This window comes from Oratosquilla oratoria, chromosome 12 (genome assembly GCF_046742065.1).
Source record: "Oratosquilla oratoria isolate Oo_2021 chromosome 12, ASM4674206v1, whole genome shotgun sequence".
NCBI classification, from domain to species: domain Eukaryota; kingdom Metazoa; phylum Arthropoda; class Malacostraca; order Stomatopoda; family Squillidae; genus Oratosquilla; species Oratosquilla oratoria.
In genome coordinates this window covers 63,065,452-63,087,489 of record NC_134788.1, presented here as the reverse complement: position 1 = coordinate 63,087,489, position 22,038 = coordinate 63,065,452, and the positions used below count along the sequence as shown (strand labels likewise).

The 22,038-nt window shown below is 39.5% G+C and overlaps 1 protein-coding gene and 1 long non-coding RNA gene across 2 annotated transcripts in view; both read right to left on the bottom strand.

Moving 5' to 3' along the window:
• LOC143031927 (uncharacterized) overlaps positions 1 to 22,038 on the bottom strand; it is a 298,829-nt gene that overhangs the window by 89,773 nt on the left and 187,018 nt on the right. The gene's annotated exons all lie outside the window — the stretch shown is intronic.
• Positions 13,798 to 21,996, bottom strand: LOC143031902 (uncharacterized). The gene is made up of 2 exons (XM_076196269.1): positions 21,873 to 21,996; positions 13,798 to 16,302 (listed from the first exon to the last, which is right to left on the bottom strand). Exon 2 carries the CDS (start codon positions 15,352 to 15,354, stop codon positions 13,798 to 13,800), a length of 1,557 nt encoding a protein of 518 aa, XP_076052384.1. The 5' UTR covers positions 15,355 to 16,302; positions 21,873 to 21,996.

The following is a 22,038-nucleotide window of genomic DNA, read 5'->3' as shown; positions in this document are numbered from 1 at the left end:
GGAAAAGCCTTTGGTATATGTATTTTTTGTTACTATTTTTATTGTTATTTCTATTTTCTCATTTCAAGTCTCTATCTTTAATTCTATTGTGAATGTACGGCCGGACAAGCCAGGGAAATGAAACCAAGGCACACAAGATGTAATGTATACATGGATTAAATGTATACTAAAGTGATGTATGTAGGACGCATAAAAGGAGGATACGAATGTCACAGCAGGAATCCTTCAGTGAAGGGTGACATGTGACTTGAATAGTGTCAAATTATAATTCCCAACTTCAACCTTTATTCAACATTTTCCAACATTAATGGGAGTGCTGTACTACTTATAACTCACCTGATTTCTGTAGTTTCCCGTTTCTTTGGTTGTTTCTGCTTCACCTTTCAATTCCCCGACACACTCACTTCTCTCACACTACAATCTACCTTACCTAAACCCACTAGCTCTGCTAATCCTAATCATGTTAGAGTTCCACTTGCCTTTTCTCGTTCCACACACACACTGACGCGCACACCGTCGTGCGCCCTCCTTCCTACACCGGCCGTGACCTTTTGAACCGTGCTAGGGGTGCCAATTGTGCACCCTATCTACACTAGATTTCACCACAAGTACACAATCTGCAAAACGCAAAACAATGCCAACATTACAGAACCCAAGACATTTCCATTATGACATTACAGTATACAATCTACAAATGAAACATTATCGTCACATTCCACAACCTAACAATTGCATTGTCATATCATTCCCCCTCACAAACAAATCGTTACAGAGGTGCTTCATTATCATCATAACACATGTATTCATACATGCACACACCAAATCCCTCACACCAACACAAACTTACCACGAGACATCTAGAAAGACTGCACGCCATACACAAACACCTTATACGACACATCACACCTAGACTTCACCGTACAGACTAATTGTCAACTGCGCCTCTCTTTCGGGTGGTGTTCACAATAATCGTGTATAGCAGCGCATATTTACAACGTATCCTTTTACCAGCTTTGACTGATCGTGACCAGACGTGTCACGATGTGCTGGGTTCCGTCTGAGTAAGTACCACGAAAATGAGTCCGTCTGTATCCAACGTGAGGAAAGGCAGCAGATTCTCAGTAGACGTGCTATGGCTGGCCGGGTTCAGTCCTCGCTGGTTATGTTTTTACTTTTATTTATCTGTAATTATGTTACATGCAGTTTTAATGTATATTCACATCTCCACCGAATATATATACTATTACCTGTTCTTCTCTCGCCTGCAAAATGGTTCCACTACTCCAGGAAGTCTGTTTCGTCGCCCGGAACCAGAACATGTCTCGCCCCTTATTTATCCAGTTGAATGTACATCTGCTTAAAGGAAACAGCCCTCTATGCGTAGCATACAAAAAAAAATAATAATAAAATAAACACTACAAGCACAAACATCAAGCTTTTTCTTCTACTGAAATTAATTTAATTTCTAACTCTCTCCCACTGCATCTTCTCATTTCAGTTTACCAGCCACTATTTTTTTTAATGTTCTGTCTCTAAGACTAAGCCTCCTACTCTTTTTCTAACTTTGTTGTTTGAGATTAAGTCACGTAAATATCCCTAAAGAAAAACAGTTACATACAATGGTTTCAGCCTCCAACTCCAAGTCTCCTGCCCACCCCTCCTGAGCCATGACTTGACGCAATAAATATCCCTGAGAATCGCCCGGTGGCAATGGCCCTCTTTTATACACGACTGTATTTTCATTTTGACACAGACATCTCTTCCCCTCCTACAACTACCGATCCCGCGCGAACGAGTGGTCCTTTCTAGCTAGTCCATAGTCCTCACAGTCGACTTAGGTGAAAATTGGATCATGTTGGAGGACTGAGAGGCATACCTCTAGGATGAATTAAAGACTTTTTGAAGGGAAGAGACATGAGGACAGTAGTAATGGGTAAGATGTCAAGCTGGAGAGCAGCTAGTTAGTCAGTCACGAGCGGAGTTCCACAAGGCTCAGTGCTTGCACCAATAAAGTTTCTTGACTATGTCAATGACATGGTGGAGGAAGTAACAACAAACGATGTCAACATGTTTGCAGTTGACGCTAAAATTACGAGAAGAGTGAAAAACGAGGACTGTAGACTATTGCGAAAATATGTAGATACTATTTTTACGTGGGGCCAAGAATGGGAAATGAAGTTGAATAAAAAAAAAATGCATAAAGAGATGATGAAAAAAAAAAAAAAATCTTGGAAACCCTTTTAAGTCCAAGACTGGAATATACACCAGTAGTATGGTCCCCACAGAGTTAAAGATATAAGCAAAATTGGAAGAATACAAAAGGCAGCAATCAAAATGGTCTCCAGACTAGTAGATAAACTTTGAAAGATCGAATACAAAGAGGTGATATGATTACAGTATTGAGGTCACTAAAGGGAATAGATTGTATTGATAGAAGAATAAATACACACATACATGCATATACCAAAGGCTTTTCCCCCCTTACACGGGGTATAGCCAAAAAGAAAAAGGCAAAGAAACCACTCCCACCCATTCCATCTCCTATATATTCCACTACCCTCCACCCTCCTCCCTTCCTCTCATCTTGGTACCTCCTTGATGACGGGCCATCCCTGCATCCTGTCCACTGCCCTGGGTCAGAAGCAGTGTCGCAAGACACAGCACATCCACAGCAAGCCCGCTTCATAAAATTCGGCGACCCCCCTCTCCGCCCCCTCATGCAGAAAAGGTGAAGAGGAGAAATCCCCTCGGGCTGCGTCAAATTATTTCTCATACATACTTCCTCACCCCCCATTCCCCACCTTTACCTGAAACCATTCACTCTTTCCATTAATAATCCTAACACAAGCTCTACCACTCTCGTAAAAACTCCTATCCCATATATCTGTAGTATCTCCCACAGTGCCTTCCTGTCTACCCTGTCGTAAGCCTTTTCCAAATCCATAAAAGCCCAAAAAACATCCTTACCTTTTCCTATAGCTTTCTCACATATTTGTCTTACCACAAAATTCTGATCTACACAACCCCTACCTGTCCTAAAACCACACTGTTCCTCACAAATTACTCCCTCTGTTCCTCTCAATCAAGACCCTCCCATAAGCCTTCCCAACTACACTTAACAAGCTGATACCTCTGAAACTACAACACTCACACTTGTCCCCCTCTCCCTTGTACAGCGGAACAATACAGGCACTCCTCCAGTCCTCCGACCTCTCTTAAACAAACATTAAATAACCTCACCAGCCAGTCCACCATGACTGTACCTCCTTTCTTCAGACACTTTGCATGGCATCCATCCAACCCAGGTGCCTTACCTGCTCTCATCATCTTAACAACTGCCTTCACTTCATCTTTCCCTGTTTCTCCTCCATTTTCCTCACTCATCACTCTCATTTTCGTAGCGCTCCCCACTGCAACTACCTTTTCCTCCCTATCCTCCTTCACATTTAGCAACTCCCTGAAATACTCTGCCCACCTTCCTCTCACTGCCTTCTCTTCCATTATCATCTCTCCATATGTTCATTTTACCTTTTCTTCTCAATTCGATTCACCTTCTATTCCTCTTTTAACTTCTTTCCAAATCATCTTTTTATTACTTTCAAATTTTGTTTTCATACTCTTACCCCATTTCATATCTGCTCGCCTCTTTGCTTCCTTTTTCTTATGCTTAACTTCCCTTCTCTTTACTTTGCACCTCCTATACAATTCCCTCGTCCTAATTTGTAGCCAATCTATGAAAGCATACTTCTTCTCTTCTACACATTTCTTTGCTTCCTCATCCCACCACTCACTACTCTTCCTTCTATTTCCTCCCGCCCTCCTTGTTCCACACACCATCTTTGCACACCTTATGACTCCCTCCTTGAATTATCCTCATTCTTCCTCCACTCCTAGTTCTACTCTATCCTTCACTACCTCCCACTCCTTTCTCAGCTTCTTTTTATACTCATTCTCCTTTCCCCCCCTCATTTAAGCGGTTCACTCTAAGTACATCCTCAATCGAACGCAGGTAATATATATATATATATATATATATATATATATATATATATATATATATATATATATATATATATATATATTTATAAATAATACCCCCCATCGACTCTACTGCATCGGACTATGAACCGTTTGTAAATAGTAGGGTCGAGTCGGAATCAGTGGAATTGTGCTCTCGCCACCAGTGTGGCGCTGCTCTCCAGAGTAGAGTCGACGGGGATATTATAATGTGAAAATTGTCAATAGTAACTTTAACCCATTAAACTCCGATGACAAGATGTCTTGTCATTTGGTCAAATAAAACAAAAAATTATAAAACACCAAAATGTTTGATCCAACACCAGAAAAATATGACGTCAGTCCTCCTCGCTTCGCTCGCGAGCGAGGACTGACGTCATATTTTTCTGGTGGATCAAACATTTTGGTGTTTTATAAAAAAAAAAATTATTTGACCAAATGACAAGACATCTTGTCATCGGAGTTTAATGGGTTAATGTCGTCTTCCTTTTTATGAACTTAAATGACTGAAAAAAATACAATATTGAGCTATAATGGGGAATTACATACAGTTTGTTATATATTTGTACATCAAATTTTCATGCTCACTTCGGAGGACTCGTCTTACTTTGAACTAATCCACTGGTCCATTCCCTTTTCCCGACAGTACGAATAAAGACACGCATTAAGAAATAAAGATGCAATTCAAATCAAAATATCACCAGATCATCACTGAGCAGCTACAGGCCACACCTGCCATTACATATCACATCCCTGACACGTGATCCACATGCATACAAGAAGGTACCCGACAGGCACTAGTCTTAGGCAATACCTCCAATCTTGCTAACCTTCACATTTCCTAATCATAAACATCTGACTCAGAAAATGCAAAGCATCATCATCCCACCGCCCAACAAGTACATAGTGTCACCAGATGGTTCATTAACATTTCTTTATACCTACCGAGCTACATTATCGTAACTGCAATACATGACACTGCTTTCATACAGGTGACCATAATATAACGAAGGTGAGATCAGGTAATTGTCAAATATTAGAATCAGGAAGATCGTTTCCTCTACACAAGAGATTCTTCTTTCATAAAGATATAGGTCTGTATCAGGAGTTCGGCTGGAAGGCAAACATTGCGATGGATTTTTTTTCTTCTTTTTTTTCTTTCTTTTTAAGAAATAAAGTTGGGCGCATTAAGTGATGTAGCTCGTTCTAGTTGCGAGAAGGGAGAGGGGCAGATGGTGTGGGAGGTGGCGACTATGTGTTCAAAGTCGTGTCCCGAGGCGGTCTGTTTCAGGGGGGTAGGGAGGAGACGGAGGCAGCGAGCTAGGCTCGCAGCGTGATGGTCAAAGGCGATCTGCATCTTCGGCGTTCCCGTCCATCTTAGGTACCTGGATCAGGTCATGATCCATCCTCTTAATGAGCTCGAGGGCAAAGTGTCGATGCCTGGGAAGCCATACGCGATACGCTATCAGGTCGTTGATCTAACCAAGACGGAATGTATGGCTGATACGGCACGTCGTGCGTTCCTCAAAGAACCGTCGTCCGTCCCGACAAGGTGTAGGTGTTCCCTTGGGACATCGTGGGAGACGACAGAGTCCGTTCCCAGGCTGGTGGACTAGCGAGAATGGAATGTAGATGGAGCCGGGTACTGCACATGCGTTTCCACAAATAATCGCTTGTGCGACCCACGCAGCCACGTGGTGCAAGTGGTTCTCCTGGGACACCTTGGAGATCAAGGGGTCGTGGGAAGAGGTGGGGACAACTTCCCTAGAAGTCTGGATCATGATGAACACCATAGAGATTGCCCCCTCCCCCACAACAAGACGGTTCCCGTAAAGGATTTCCTACTTTTGAAGCCTAAACAAAACTCGAATGGGAGAACAATGTTAGATGTTAACCCTCCAACTGGCCAAATCCCGTTAAGAAAGCTCCACTGAAAAAAGATGTCTAACCCCCCCTCCCCCAACACACACTGGGGAGTCCTCATTAAGTGCCTCCACTGAGGATTCCCCATTAAGAACCTACACTGAGGCAACCTTGACGAGAAATCCCAATGTGTACATTTAGTTCATGTGTACACTTAATATACATTTATGTAAGTTTCAGCTTGGGATCTTTATGCAATTGGCAGTTATTGAAAAATTTAAAGACACACCCTGTGAGGAAAGATAGAGTGAGAAATGAGGAGGTGAGGAGGAGAACAGGGGTGGAAAGGGAGCTGGGAGATAGGGTTGATGATAGAGTATAAGGATTGTTTGGACACATGGAAAGAATGAGTTAAGAAATATTAGTAAAAGAAGTGTGGAAGGCAGAGGTTGAAGGAGTAAATGTGAGGGGGCGTCCTAGGATGAGATGGATAGATGGGATGAAAGGGGCATTTCAAAAGATAGGAATGTCTGTAGAGGAAGGACGGGAGAGGACAGAAGATAGGGGTGAATGGAGAAGGGTTGTGTATAGATGATGCTGTGATGCATGAGGGGGAGTGGGTGGGGGATGGGGGGTGAGGAAGTATGAGAAAAAATTTGACGCAGCCCGAAGGGATTTCTCCCCGTCTTCTCCTTTCCTGCATGAGGAGATGGAGAGAGGGGGTTGCCGAATTTATGAAGCAGCCTTGCTGTGGATGTGCTGTGTCTTGCGACACTGCTTTTGACCCAGGGCAGTGGACAGAATGCAGGGATGACCCGTCATCCAGGAGGTGCCAAGATAGGAGGGAGGGAGGAGGGTGGAGGGGAGTGGAATACATAGGAAATGAAATAGGTGGGAGTGATTTCTATGCCTTTTTCTTTTTGGCTACCCCCCCGTGTAAGGGGAAAAAGCCTTTGGTATATGTTTGTACCCAATCTTCATGCACACTATCTATATTGATTGAATTTCCATATAATTTGTAGGTTTTCATTCTCATAAACATATCCAAATGACGTTCTCCTTCATGGATTCTAGTTGTTTTTTTATTTGATTCCTTGGACTAAAACCTCACTCAGAGTCTGCTGCCCTAGAGACAAGAAAGACTCCTCCAATATCCATCAACTTTTCCAAGTCTCAGATCTTCATTCTGAAGAGCAACTACTACCATTTGTGTTAAATTTCATATAAATTTTATAAAAAAAATTCTTGCAATACTAAATTAATTATTTCTGAAGTATCAGTGAGAAAATCATGATAGTTAAGACAAAGGGCAGTAACATGTTCATTACAAAATGAAGAATCAAAATGTGAAATAGTGGAAATATCAAACATTGAGCATTCTTGTGTAAGGCCAGGGATTTCATTGAATGTTATTTTTCATTATTTTCTTTTGAAGTATGTGACATCACGAGTGGGCATGAGGCATAATATAACTCTCACTCCACCCTTCCATTACATCATGGTGTCATACTCGTATGTAAGAATCATAGACCCCTTAAATAGGGTAACTAGTGCTCTCGGGGTACGGAACTTGGGTCCCACTACCGGCCCACCACTTTATGATATTAACTCGTTACTGATGTCATAAACCTCTTAGATACTGAAAAGGTATATGTTTTACGTCTCTCTCTTTCTATATATATATATGCCAACATTCCATCAAGAGAGGGTGTGTTAGAGTCACAGTTTCACAAGCGGAGGTTCATTACAAACACAGTGCACGTAATGTACACGCAGTCGCTCAGAAATGAAGTGGTTTGTTGCTCATTTTCTAGCAGTTTTTAAAAAAAATTCATGGGGGTGTCTTTTCCCATTATTTCGTTGACGTTGAATCTAGTAGTGAGAGGGTAATCTTGTGATACAGCTTCGAAGTATCTATCTATTTATCAGTCCTTCTATATATCTGTCTATATATCAATATAACTGATTTTTAAACATATTTTCCATTTCAGGGTTTTCTGCTGACAAAACAGTGCCGAGGCAACTATAGAAATGAACCATACACCAAAGTAGTACCATTGGTTATGCTCAAAATGCTTCTGGTGATTCAGAAGTTCTTGCAACACATGCTTTGGTGGTTGAGGTTGTCTGCCATCATGGTGGCCCTTAATATATATCAAGCATTAACCCTGTTGCAAAACTTCATACGGATCAACTCAAGGAACTTCTACTAGAAGCGTTTGTAGTGTTTAACAAAGCTGGTGGAACTATAATTTCTTGTGTATGTGATAATTGCAATACAAATGTTGCATGTTATGTTAAATTGGGTGGCCCTGGTAAAGTATTTATAGACACTATCAATTGTTATGCCTTTCTTGTGTTTGACTATGTTCATTCCTTTAAAAATATAAGAAATAACTGGATAACTGTGCATAATAAGGAACTTTCATTCATAACAGATGGAAAAGCATATGTTGCACGATGGAAAGACATTGAAGCAGCACTGTACAGTGAAGACTGGAAAAACAAAATCCATCTTACCAAGATCACATACACAGCTGTTTACCCAACTTCTTTACAAAGCATGCCTTTTGTTTGCCACATCTTCCACAATAAGACTGTTGCGGCTCTTTCAACTCTAAAGGATAAACTTGACATTAATGAGGGCACCATCATTTTTGTTGAACCTATCACTAATTGGTTTCACATGATAAATGTGAATGATCGGTATTCTGGTATCAACATGCGTGATGAGTGTCGTCAACCGTGGACCAAGAACTGCACCAGCTTCAAGAAACTTAATGATACTTGTGTTAAGTTATATCTACTTGTGCATGGTCAGGTGGGCGGTGTCGGACGCATAAGCTCACAAAGCAAACAGCAGAGGCCTTTGTGGTGTCTACAAGAGCCAACATTGAAGCTGCAGAGTTGTTATTGACACATCACAACCTGAAATATGTTCTACCTGGTGTCTTTGCAGATTATGCCCATGAAAAGTTTTTTGGCCAAGCCAGAAAATGCAGTGGGGGTAATTTCTACATTGACGTTGTTGTTATTAAGGCAGCTGCAGATTCCAAGAACCTCCATGCACTTTTGAAATACGAGTGTACTCCACACCAGTCTCATGATGTGCCTTGCACCTCTGACATTTACATAAATGATGATCAAGTTGACATCACTATAGCTGACTCTGAAGACCTACTTCAGACTAGTGATACTGTCAAACATAAAGTTATTTTTCTAGCTGGACATTTGGGACACAAATTTCAAGCTCATATTGTGAGTGCCGAAACTAAGCATGGCAATAAAGATCGTATTAATACAGTTTCTCATGAATCTAAGTAGAGGTGGGCTAACTGTACCTCTGCTCTCAACAGTACATTTCGTACACTCAGCTTACAGAATTGTTGAAGAGTGCAACTTGTATTGCTGCCGATATCATCTAAGTAAATCTTTATCTTGTATTGACAGCCCAATGGCTGGACTTAAAGGAGCCTGTATTACTTTAGCAAATATTCTTTTAAAAGCATTTATACTTGATAAAAGTGACAAAGACAGACAGCTCGGCTGCCTCAGAAGGAAGCAGAAACTTATGGGAAAAAATTAACACTGTTTTCTATATCAATAAGTAGTTTTGTACCAAGCTGTTTCATTGTGTTGTCCATGTATTTTTGTGTATTATCATATATCATGTTACATACTGCAATATACAGTGTGTACTTCATTATTTTAAGTGAGAAAATATACAATATTTTGGCTGATATAGGCTTTTTTTTAATATGATTTGAACTTCCTATGACCTTTAGATGACATTGTAGAACGTTGAAATTATAAAAAAATAATTCCTTGCCCTTTAAAAACCCCTATTAGACACTAAAAAGAATGTTCTACCATGCATTTGTAGTTCAAAATGGTGGGACCTAAGTTATAATTTGGGATTCAAGTTACAGATGCTGAGCAGGGAACTTACCAGTCCTTCTATTTAAGGGGTCTATGGTAAGAACTGATTAGAAACCTTAAATTTAGGAGAAAAATTCCCATCCTCCAGTTTAGGAATGCATTAGAGAAATATTTTTTGGATTTTTAACATATAAATGTTCCACCACGAAATGAAGTAGCAGAATCTTGACTTGTACTACAAAGTGCTAGATGGGACCTTTGTCCAGAGATGTGAATACATTCATAGGCTCTGCTGTGTGTAACTAGTGGGATGGGGAATTCTTAGTTGAGATTCCCATCCCAACAGGTAGGTTCAAGCAGTTTTGAGAAAGTTTCAATTAATGGGACAATGTGAAGATAGTAGTTAGAATTTTTACCATTTTAGTATATACTGAGAGTCCTAGTTGAGATTCCCATCCCAACAGATAATGGGATAGGGGGGAATTACATTAATACATAAAAAAAAAAAATACATGGTTCAATCAAGCATGGCAATGGAAAGGATCTTTTGGAATAGGTTATAGGAACTAATAAGTAATCGTTTGCGAAAGGGATTAAGGCCAAGAGTGCTCTCTCCCATCGATGAAGAAAAATTAGGTGATCAGGTTAGGTTAGATTATTAGGTTAAAGTAATATTTATAAAGGTGGACAAGCGATTAGATGCATAATACCCATGCATTCTATCATTAACCGCCCTATCTCGCTACTTCTCTATATTCTTTGAATTATAACCCACGGTAAATACTTTCATTTTAAGCAGCTTAAATCACAATATAACTGGATAGGAGTCTCACAGGAAAATAGACGAACATTCTTGTGCAGTGCGGAAATGTTATATTTCTACCCCTATGCCTAATCCTGCCATGAAAGTAAATACGTAGGACGTATAATGTTTATTTTGCACTGAGTGCAAGTTAAGTTGGTAAATGTATATCATAGATCAGTAAACCAATTTGTAGACTTGAAATTTTCTTTAATCTATCTTAACCTGGAATTCACATATATAAGTAACACATAAACAGCATAAAGGAGGAGAATGGCATAAAACCATGTGTTGGTCACGAGTTACCACAAGTTCTACAGTAATATATATTCTTAGCTTTGTGGTTGGGATGGTGGTAGCAAAACGATAAACATATCGTGATTACTAATCAAAATAATCTGACATAACATAGGATTTCCCAACATTGTATAGATATATTTAAATAATTATCATTCTCATACATGGTGCTTGGGATTGAATATGATTTTATGAAGGCATACTATATGTCTCGCCCATCCATTCATTGATAAAGCTATCGTAGTTGCCGAATGTGACACTGAATATCTGGTATAACAGTAATGGGGTTAATGCCCACTCAATAATATAATCACAATTGACATTTTGGCACTGCACTTGCACCCCACCATCAGTGAATATGCCCTGTAAATGCATACCTGTCAAGACTTATGACTTCTGCCTAAGTTTTACGTTATTTCTATGATTTTGATGTCTTACAGCATAAGTTGAAAATCTTACGTTTTTTTCTCTGCATGCAATCTGTTTTTTTTCTTAATGTGTTTGTGTTAAACAATTTTAATTGAATTCCTCTTTTCAAGTGTAAAGAGTACTGTTTTTCATTATGTGGTGTTCACACTGTGTCACTCATTTACATTCTGTATTTGTTTTGAGTTGAAACATATGTTGAAGGACAAAAAAAAATATATAGTTTTCTTATGGTTTAATTATTGTTTTATAAACAAAACTTATGGTCTCTAATGTAAAATCTTATGGAAAACACTACACTAGCTTGACAGGTATGTAAATGGGTGTAACATTTTTCATTATTTCATCCTGCCATTCACTAGCAGCTAGCAGTTTGTGTTCACTTCACTCCTTTTGCTTCATTTGAATTTTACATGATGCACCATTTCTATGCAACTTTGTTACTTGAATAACGCTTTTTATATTTGTAAATTAATGACAGATTGCAGAACATGACCACATCTGTGTACTATTTACCAAACATGATTGTTGCCTTATTTTGTTTCCCTTTGTTTACCTTTCAATCAAAATACACAGTTGGGATGGGCATTTCCAACTGCTCCCTTTTATCATAAATTTTAACTTCCGATTTTTGCTTTGGCTTTGTTTCAAGTTCCTCTTTTATCCACATGTCTCTACTATTCCAAGGCCCTTATAGTAGCCATTATTTTCATCAGTACCTTCTTTGTTTCTGTTATTCTTGAAATGTAGGTTTGGTAGGAAATTATACTATTTTTTTTTTTCCGAAATTTTCTAAATATAAACAGGAAAAAAAAAATGGTGATGTTTAACTGTTGAACGTACAAAAGATCTCAAAACTACATATAGAATTATGAAATTGTACACTTACATTTCAAAGGTCACTAACAGATTCTTAAAACTATATTCCTTTGTTTTTGAATCCATTATTATGAAATTAAAAGATTAGTATCATTAATTGATTTTTTTTATTTTTCATATTGAAACCCTCGTGAACACACTTTTTTTCTTTTGTGCGCTAGTCGTGAAACATGTGTGCGAATACATGCACAAAACTTACAGGGAATGCTTTCCATTGCACAGGTCATGCTGGAATGGTTTCGTTCCAGTATGAGTCCCAAGTGATGATTGAGACTTCTTTTGTGAGAAGCAGAATCACACAGGTCACACTAGAAATGGTATTATTCTGTGTGCAGGATCACATGATATTTGAGGTGATTCTTTCATGAGAAAGCTGCATTGCACAGGTCATGCTGGAATGGCTTCTTTCCAGTGTGGGTTGCCATATGCATTGTGAGAGAACTCTTTTGTGGGAAAGTAGAATTGCAGAAGTCACAGGGGAAAGGCTTCTCTACTGCATGGGTCCCCATATGCTGTATAAGGGAATCTTTTAGAGAGAAAACAGAAATGCACAAGTCACACTGGAAAGGCTTCCATCCTCTGCAGCCATCATATGTGCGAGAGAACTCTTTTGTGAGAAAGTAGAATCACACAGGTCACACTGGAAAGGCTTATCTCCAGTGTGGGTCCTCATATGCAATGTGAGACAGCTTTTTTGAACAGGCCACACAGGAAAGGCTTCACCCCTGCATGGGTCCTCATATACTGTTTGAGATTACCCTTATTTGAGAAAGCAGAATGACACAGGTCACACTGGAAAGGCTTCTCTTCTGTGTGGGTTCTCATATGCAATGTGAGATGACCCTTATGTGAGAAAGCTTTTTTGCACAGGTCACATTGGGAAGGGTTTTCTGCTGTGTGAGAGAACCTTTTTGTGAGGAGGCAGAATCACACAGGTCACACTGGAAAGGCTTCTCTCCTGCATGGGTAATCATATGATGTACAAGAGAATCCTTTTGTGAGAAAACAGAATAACACAGGTCACAATGGAAAGGCTTCTCCATGTGGGTCATCATATGTTTGAAAGAATTCTTTCATGAGAAAGCAGAATCACAGGTCACACTAGAAAGGCTTCTCTCTTGAGTGGGTCCTTGTATGCTTTTTAAGATTAATCTTTTGTGAGAAAGCTTTATTGCACTGGCCAAACAAGAAAGGCTTCTCTACTTTGTGGGTCCTCATATGATGTGGGAGAGAATGCTTTTATGAGAAATCAGAATCACACATGTCACACTGGAAAGGCTTCTCCCCTATGTGGGTCCTCATATGTAATGTGAGATGACCCTTTTGTGAGAAAGCTTTTTCACGCAGGCCATATTGGAAAGGGCTTTTATTGAGAAAGCAGAATCACACAGGTCACACTGGAAAGGCTTCTCTCCTGTGTGGGTCCTCATATGATTTGCAAGAGAATCCTTTTGTGAGAAAGCAAAATCACAAAGGTTACACTGGAAAGGCTTCTCTCCTGTGTGGGTGTCCATATGTTTTTTGAGATAACTCTTTACTGAGAAAGCAGAATCACACAGGTCACAATGGAAAGGCTTCTCTCCTATGTGGGACATCATATGTGTGAGAGAACTCTTTCGTGAGAAACCAGAAACTCACAGGTTACACTGGAAAGGCTTCTCTCCTGTGTGGGTCCTTGTATGCCTTTTAAGATGACTCATTTGTGAGAAAGTTTTATTGCACAGGCCACACTGGAAAGGTTTCTCTCCTGTATGGGTCCTCATATGACCTATGAGATTACCCTTTTGTAAGAAAGCAGAATCACACAAGTCACACTGGAACTGCTTATTTCCTGTGTGGGTCCTCATATGCTTAGTGAGATAACCTTTTTGTGTGAAAGCTTTTTCACACAGGTCACATTGGAAAGGCTTCTCTCCTGTGTGGGTCCTCATATGCTGTGTGAAACAACTCTTTCCTGAGAAACCAGAACCACACAGGTCACACTGGAAAGGCTTCTCTCCTGTGTGGATCATTTTATGAATCTTAAGATGGCTCTTTTGTGAGAAAGCTTTATTGCACAGGCCACATTGGAAAGGCTTCTCTCCTGTGTGGGTCCTCATATGCTGCATGAGATAACACTTTTGTGAGAAAGCAGAATCACATAGGTCACACTGGAAAGGCTTCTTTCCTTTGTGGGTCTTCATACACAATGTGAGATGATCCTTTTGTAAGAAATCTTTTTCGCACAGGCCACATTGGAAAAGGTTTTCTCCTGTGTGGTTCATCACCTGATCTTTAAGGTGGTGATTTTGTGAGCAAGCTTTATTACACATACCACACTGGAAAGGCTTTTCTCCTGTGTGGGTCCTTGTATGTCTTTTAAGATTACCCTTTTGTGAGAAAGCTTTATTACACAGCCCACACAGGAAAGGCTTCTCTCCTGTGTGGGTTCTCATATGATGTGTGAGAGAATGCTTATGTGAGAAGGCAGAATCACACAGGTTACACTGGAAAGGCTTCTCTCCTGTGTGGGTTCTCATATGCATTGTGAAATTACCCTTTTGTGAGAAAGCTTTTTTACACAGGACACATTGGAAAGGGTTTTCTCTTGTGTGGGTCCTCACATGCCGTCTGAGATTACCCTTATTTGAGAAAGCAGAATGACAGAGGTCACACTTGAAAGGCTTCTCTCCTGTGTGGGTCCTCATATGCTGTGTGAGAGAACACTTGTGTGAGAAAGCAGAATCACACAGGACACACTGGAAAGGCTTCTCTCCTGTGTGGGTCCTCATATGTTGTGTAAGATAATTCTTTATTGAGAAAACAGAATCGCACAGGTCACACTGGAAAGGCTTCTCTCCTGTGTGGGTCCTCATATGGAATGTGAGATGACCTTTTTGTGAGAAAGTTTTTTCACACAGGTCACACTGGAAAGGCTTCTCTCCTGTGTGGGTCCTCATATGCTGTGTGAGACAACTCTTTCGTGAGAAAGCAGAAACACACAGTTCACACTGGAAAGGCTTCTCTCCCGTGTGGGTCCTTACATGCCTTTTAAGATGATGCTTTAGTGAGAAAGCTTTATTGCACAGGCCACACTGGAAAGGCTTCTCTCCTGTGTGGATCCTCATATGCTGTGTGAGATTACCCTTTTGTGAGAATGCAGAATCACACAGGTCACACTGGAAAGGCATCATTCCTCTGTGGGTCTTCATATGCAATGTGAGATGACCCTTTTATGAGAAAGCTTTTTTGCACAGGCCACGTTGGAAAGGGTTCTCTCCTGTGTGGTTCATCACATGATCTTTGGGGTGATTATTTTGTGAAAAAGCTTTATTACTCAGGCCACACTGGAAAGGCTTCCCTCATGTGTGGGTCTTCATATCCTGTGTATGAGAACCCTTTTCTAAAAAAGCTTTATTGTACAGAACACATTGTAAAGGCTTCTCTCCACTGTGGATCCTCATATGCTGTGAGAGATTAACCTTTTGTTAGAAAGCAGAACCACAAAAGTCACATTGGAAAGACTTCTCTCCTGTGTGGATCATCACATGATCTTTGAAGTCATTCTTTCATGGGAAAGCATTATTGTACAGGCCACACTGTAAAGGCTTCTCTTCTGTGTGGGTCCTCAAATGCTTAGTGTGAGAAAGCAGAAACACACAGGTCACGCTGGAAAGGCTTCTCTCTCGTGTGCATCCTTGTATGCTTTGTAAGAATCTTTTTTTGAGAAAGCAGAATCACACAGGTCACACTGGAAAGGCTTCTCTTCTGTGTGGGCCATTAAGTGATTTTAAGGTGACACCTTTGCATGAAAGCTTTATACCACAGGTCACATTGGATTGGTTTTTCTCCAGCGTGGGTTGTCATATGAAAATTGAAGTGATCCTTTTGTTAGAAAGCTACATTGCACACATCACACTGGAATGGCTTCTCTCCTGTGTGGTTCATCATATGCTTTATGAGAGAACACTTTTGTGAGAATGCACAACTGCACAGATCACATTGGAAAGGCTTACCTCCAGTGTGGGTCATCACATCACGTTTAAGATGACTAGTGATATAATTGTGCCACAGATGTCACACTGGTTCCTTTTCATTGTATGACAAGTATGGAAACTACAGATGGCTTTTCCAAAGAACTGGTGATATTTATCCTTCTCCTGAAAAAAAAAAAAAAATTGTAATTATAATATTGACATCTAACTCTGAAAGTGTGCAATATAGTCTAATAGGATAGTGGATGTTTTGTTCATAAACTATTTCATACTCAAGTTTGTACCTAAACAGACCCTTTGTACATGCCATAACCTAAAATAAAATACGAAGAAACACTAACAGATATTGTGCTATCATATATTCCATTTTAGTTTTACATTAGAAATGAGGTAAAAATCATCCTATAACTACAAGTGTACTCACTCCACCACAACTACAATGACTCAAATTTTGCTATAGCTTTTTCATCATGTCATGAGATTTGGAAGTGGGCAATGGCCCAGCTGGCAACAACAGTCATATTTTAATACAACTCCATAACATTCCATGTTTGGGCTTACAAGAACTGAATCTAAACATGACCAACTCAAGGAAGGTTTATTCAGTTCATCTGACTCAAATAAGTGATGCAAGTCACATCTTGTAAGACACACACCAGCAGTAGTTGAAGTAGGATGTACGAAAAGGAGCTCTGAAGCACTAAGAAGTGCTATGCTGAGAGACGAATTTGAAACAGGCACTGGTTGTGTTTACTAAAGCAGGAAGGGAGAAATGTACAAGTGACCAAAATGTAATAGTCTTTGTGTCTTTATTTATTCATCTTCTATTGGTATTGATTACTCTAAAAATGGAAGAAAATAATGGTGATTTGAGAGAAAAAGATAAAAAATAAAAAAATAACAAAAAGATGCCTAGATGTAAGTAGGGTGGAATCACCACTGGGGGTGATCCCCAAAAGAACATACATGAATGAAACCCTGAAGATGTACCAGAGGTTTGAAAAAAAAAAAAAATTCTGGTTTTGATAGAGAGGGTGGAATTATGAATAGAAAACCATGGTATAAAAGTATAGTGGCTTGACAAAAAAACTGAAAAAAGTATTGCTAAAAAGAGACAGGCTTATAAGAAATATAAGTGATCGGGGACATCTAATGACTATCAAAGTTATGTATCAATACCGAGGGATTTAGAATAGACAAAAAAATGAAAACGACAATACAAAATGAATATCGGTGATACATCAAAAGAGAATCCCAAAGAATTCTATAGTTACATTAGAGATAAAAAGGTTGTTAGGAATCACATTGGTCCCCTATTACCTGCTGACAGTCAGCTTGAATAATCAAATGAAGGAATGTGTAATATTTTAAACAATAATTCTAGCTCAGTATTCATAAATGAAACACCTCAAAGTGAAAAGTCTGGGGGTATACTTACTACGGTAAATATAACAAAAAAAAAATTAAAAGGTGTATAGAGAAACTCAAAGTTAATAAATAAAACACCAGGTCCTGACGGTTAGTACCCAAGAATCTTAAAGCAAATTAAAATTGAGATTGTTGTTCCATTAGAAATGTTTTCATGAAATCCTTCATATCCTGAGATGTCCCAAGAGAATGGAAGCTAGCTAACGTTACTCCCATATTCAAAAAAGGTGACAAAAAGAAACTAAATAACTACAGGCCTATATGTTTGACTTCAATCATAGGAAAAATTATGAAAACTATCATCAGAGATGCTATCAAACATCAGTTCCATTTGATAAATGATAGCCAGCATGGGTTCAGATGGAAATGTTCTTGCGTGACGAACTTACTCAAATTCTACAACACATTTATCTTAAATTATGACAAAAGAAACAATATAGATTTAATGTATCTAGACTTTGCAAAAGCTTTTGATACCATCCCCCACGAAAGACTACTTACTAAATTAGCCTCACACGGAATAAGTGGTAGCCTATTAAGTTGGACTAGTAATTAGTTGAATGATCGAAAACAGAGTTGTTTTAAATGGAAAAACTTCTGGATGGAAAAAATGTTACAAATGGAGTTCCCCAGGGTTCCGTTCTTGGGCCACTTCTATTCATAGTACTGTATGTATCAGTCATTCTCAACGGGGGCAAAAAACGTCACAGGTATTGCTTCTGACAAATTTTAAGCCTGATATGAAAGATCTAGCAGCGAAGCTCCAGGAGGCTCAAGGATCTCATTAAAACACAACGTGAGTAAAACATTTCAAATTAGGTGTTTATCATTGTTGCATTCATTTTTATTATTATTTTCCAATTAAGGGGGCGATCCTTTTTTTTTCAATTGAAAAAGGGGGCAATATGGCTAAAAAGGTTGAGAAACCCTGGTATATATGATATAGACCATGGACTAAAATCTACTATTTCCAAATTTGCTGATGATACAAAACAGTACCAAATGGCAAATGATCACTTAAACCCGTTAGATATCCAAGAAGATTTAGATGAATTACAGCAATGGTCTGAAAAGTGGCTAATTCAATTTAACACAAGTAAATGCAAGGTAGTGCACATAGGTAAAAATAACAATAAGTATGATTACAAGTTATTTGGAAATTCCTTAACAAAAGTGGATGGTGAAAAAGATCTCAGCATAATTATCAGTAATGATCTCAAATCATCCAAGCAGTGTATTTCAGCCTCAGAGAAAGCAAATAAGATTCTGGGACTGATTATGCAATCTTTTGACTTCGAAAGTCCATCACTCATTAACAAGCTATATAGTTAGTTCGTCCACATTTGGAATATGCTGTTTCCGTATGGTCACCGAATCTCATTAAAGACATTGACAGACTGGAAAAAGTACAACAGCAAGCCACAAAACTGATTCCAAATATAAAAAATAAATCATACAAAAATCGACTATAGCACATGAATCTGTTTTCCCTAAAAAAGCGTAGACTCAGAGTCGACTTGATACAGGTCTTTAAGATTTTAAAGGAAATTGACATCAAAAGTGACAAAATTTTCACATTGAATGAGAATCAGACAAGAAACAATGGTTTCAAACTGTTCGGAAATAGATTCAATTTGGAAATAGGTAGGAACAACATTGCCAACCGTGTAGTTAATGAATGGAATAAACTTCCTGCACAGGTAGTGCAATGTAGTTCAGTTCGAAGCTTTAAGAATCATTTAGACAAATACCTAAGCAAGATGCTGTAATGAATATAATCTATTTTATATTATTTGTTTTTGTTTTGTTATCAATTGCCTGTGATTTTCATTTATTATTAGTTACATGTGAGTATGTGTGAGTAATTTTTGACGCAGCCCGAAGGGATTTCTCCCCGTCCTCTCCTTATATGCAAAGGGGGACGGAGAGGGGGGTCGCCGATTAAATGAAGCGGCCTTGCTGTGGATGTACTGTGTCTTGCGACACTGCTTCTGACCCAGGGCGGTGGGCAGGGTGCAGGGATGACCCGTCATCCAGGAGGTGCTCAGATGAGAGGAAGGGTGGGAGGGGTGTGGAGTGTATTTAGGGATGAAATGGGTGGGAGTGTTTTTATGCCTTTCCCTTTTTGGCTACCTCCCTTGGAAGGGGGAAAAAGCCTTGGTATATGTATGTATGTACATGTGAATTTATTATTATTTACTATTTACCTGTTTGTTTATTATTCAACCATACCTATGCATTTATTTATTTTATTTATTTACAATATTATAGTTTTTATTTATTATTGTATTAATAATATGATTTTTTTTTCGCATCCGACCTAGATATGGATCAAAAGGTCTCCTGTCGGCATGCTCCGCCTTTGTAATCCTTTGTAATAAAGTCACTGCTAAATCGTTCGTTCTCTTTCACACATGAATTTTGATAACCATAGAAAATATGATGAAGCCAGTTTACAAAGTATGGAGGTTACGCAGGTACGACTACAACAAATATAATTAAGATGACGAATTCGGCATCACTGCGTACCCACTTGCTCCTCATGCTGCTTACGTAGGCATCACCGTATGGAAGGGGTTAAGGGAGAGCAACTGGAGGAAGTGGATAGTTTTAGATACTTGGGTGCAAATGTGGCGGGAAAAGGTGGAGTGGAGGTGGAGGTACAATGTAGATTGAGAGAAGCAAGTAAATGCCTTGGTGGATTAAAAAGTGTAATGAGGAATAGACATTTGGGAATGGAGGCTAAGGAGAATTATCAACCCATTCAACTCATGTCAGCCGCTTGTGGTGTAGATACGAAAAACCGGATATGGTAGGCCTCGCGCCGGCCCATACATCCGAATATCATATGATGCGGCTTGACCGCGCGAGGAATGACGTCATATGTTTCTGGTGTTTGATCAAACATTTTGGTGTTTTATGATTTTTTGTTTTATTTGACCAAATGACAAGAATCTTGTCATCTGAGTTTAAAGGGTTAAGGAGTGATTGTGCCAACAGCACTGTATGGGGCAGAAACATGGAACATAAGAGAGGAAGAGAGAAGGAGTTTGAATGTGTTCAGGATGAGGTGTCTAAGAAGTATGATGAAAATGATAGAGTGAGAAATGAGGAGGTGAGGAGAACAGGGGTGGAAAGGGAGTTGGAAGATAGGGTTGATGAAAGAGTATTAGGATGGCTTGGACACATGGAGAGAATGAGTGAAGAGAGACTAGTAAAAGAGGTATGGAAGGCAGATGTGGAGGGAGTGAACATGAGGGGGCATCCTAGGATGAGGTGGATGGATGGGGAGAAGGGGGTTTTGGGGAAGAGGGGAATGTCTGTTGAGGAAGGACGGGAGAGGACAGAAGACAGGGGTGAATGGAGAATGATTGTATATAGATGATGTGATGCATGAGGTGGAATGGGTGGGGGGATGGGGGGTGAGGTAGTATGTGTGAGCAAAATTTGACACAGCCCGAAGGGATTTCTCCCCGTCTTCTCCTTTTATGCATGGGGGGATGAAGAGGGGGGGTTGCCGATTTAATGAAGCAGCCTTGCTGTGGATGTGCTGTGTCTTGCGACACTGCTTCTGACCCAGGGCAGTGGACAAGGTGCAGGGATGACCCGTCATCCAAGAGGTGCTTAGATAAGAGGGAGGGTGGAGGGGTGTGGAGTGTATTCAGGGATGGAATGGGTGGGAATAATTTTATGCCTTTTTCTTTTTGGCTACCTCCCTTGTAAGGGGGAAAAACCTTGGTATATGTATGTACCAATATTGATGTTAATTTGAGGTACTTACATATGGGGTGCAAAATATTCAGAATAATAAGAGCTAGCCAGTGATATTGGTCAAAATTGCAGCTGTAAGACCAGCAAACATCTTCATAACATATAAAAGTGTTTGATAGTTCCAAATTTCTAAAAAATAGCTGCCAAAATAACTATCAAATTGCACTATTTATAAATGTGGTTCAAAATACTTAATGATAAGAGCTAGCCAATGATAGAGGTAAGAACTGCAGATGCGAGATCTGACCTAACCTATTCTAGCCCCCTTGGTTAATATAAAGATGTTCTACCTTTTTTTTTAGCTACTGACATTACTATTAGTTTGTAGTACTTGTATCTGTGGCTCAAAACACATCACAATTATATGAGCTAGCCAATGGTACAATAGGTAATTGCAGCTGCGAGACTGGCAAACATTTTGATAAATATCCACACGTTTACCCTTGCTCAGAATGACAAATTATCAAATACACTGGCAAACGAGAATTGAAGAGTGGCAAATGCGAACATACTACGCATGCACTAAGCTATCTTACCCCCATTTCATTGCACTTATGAATCCAAGAAGACACACTTGTTTAACCTGTGTAAAGCACAGCCACGGAATCAAGCTCTTTACATGGTTGAACGAGTGCAACTCAATGCTGAACGGGCTATGACGTCATATGTAAATAAACAAGACATAAAGGTGGTGTAATTTTT

Bases quoted from the DNA above. Each gene is read 5' to 3' on its own strand.
- LOC143031902 (XM_076196269.1), bottom strand. From the start codon at position 15,354: ATGAAGACCCACAGAGGAATGATGCCTTTCCAGTGTGACCTGTGTGAT.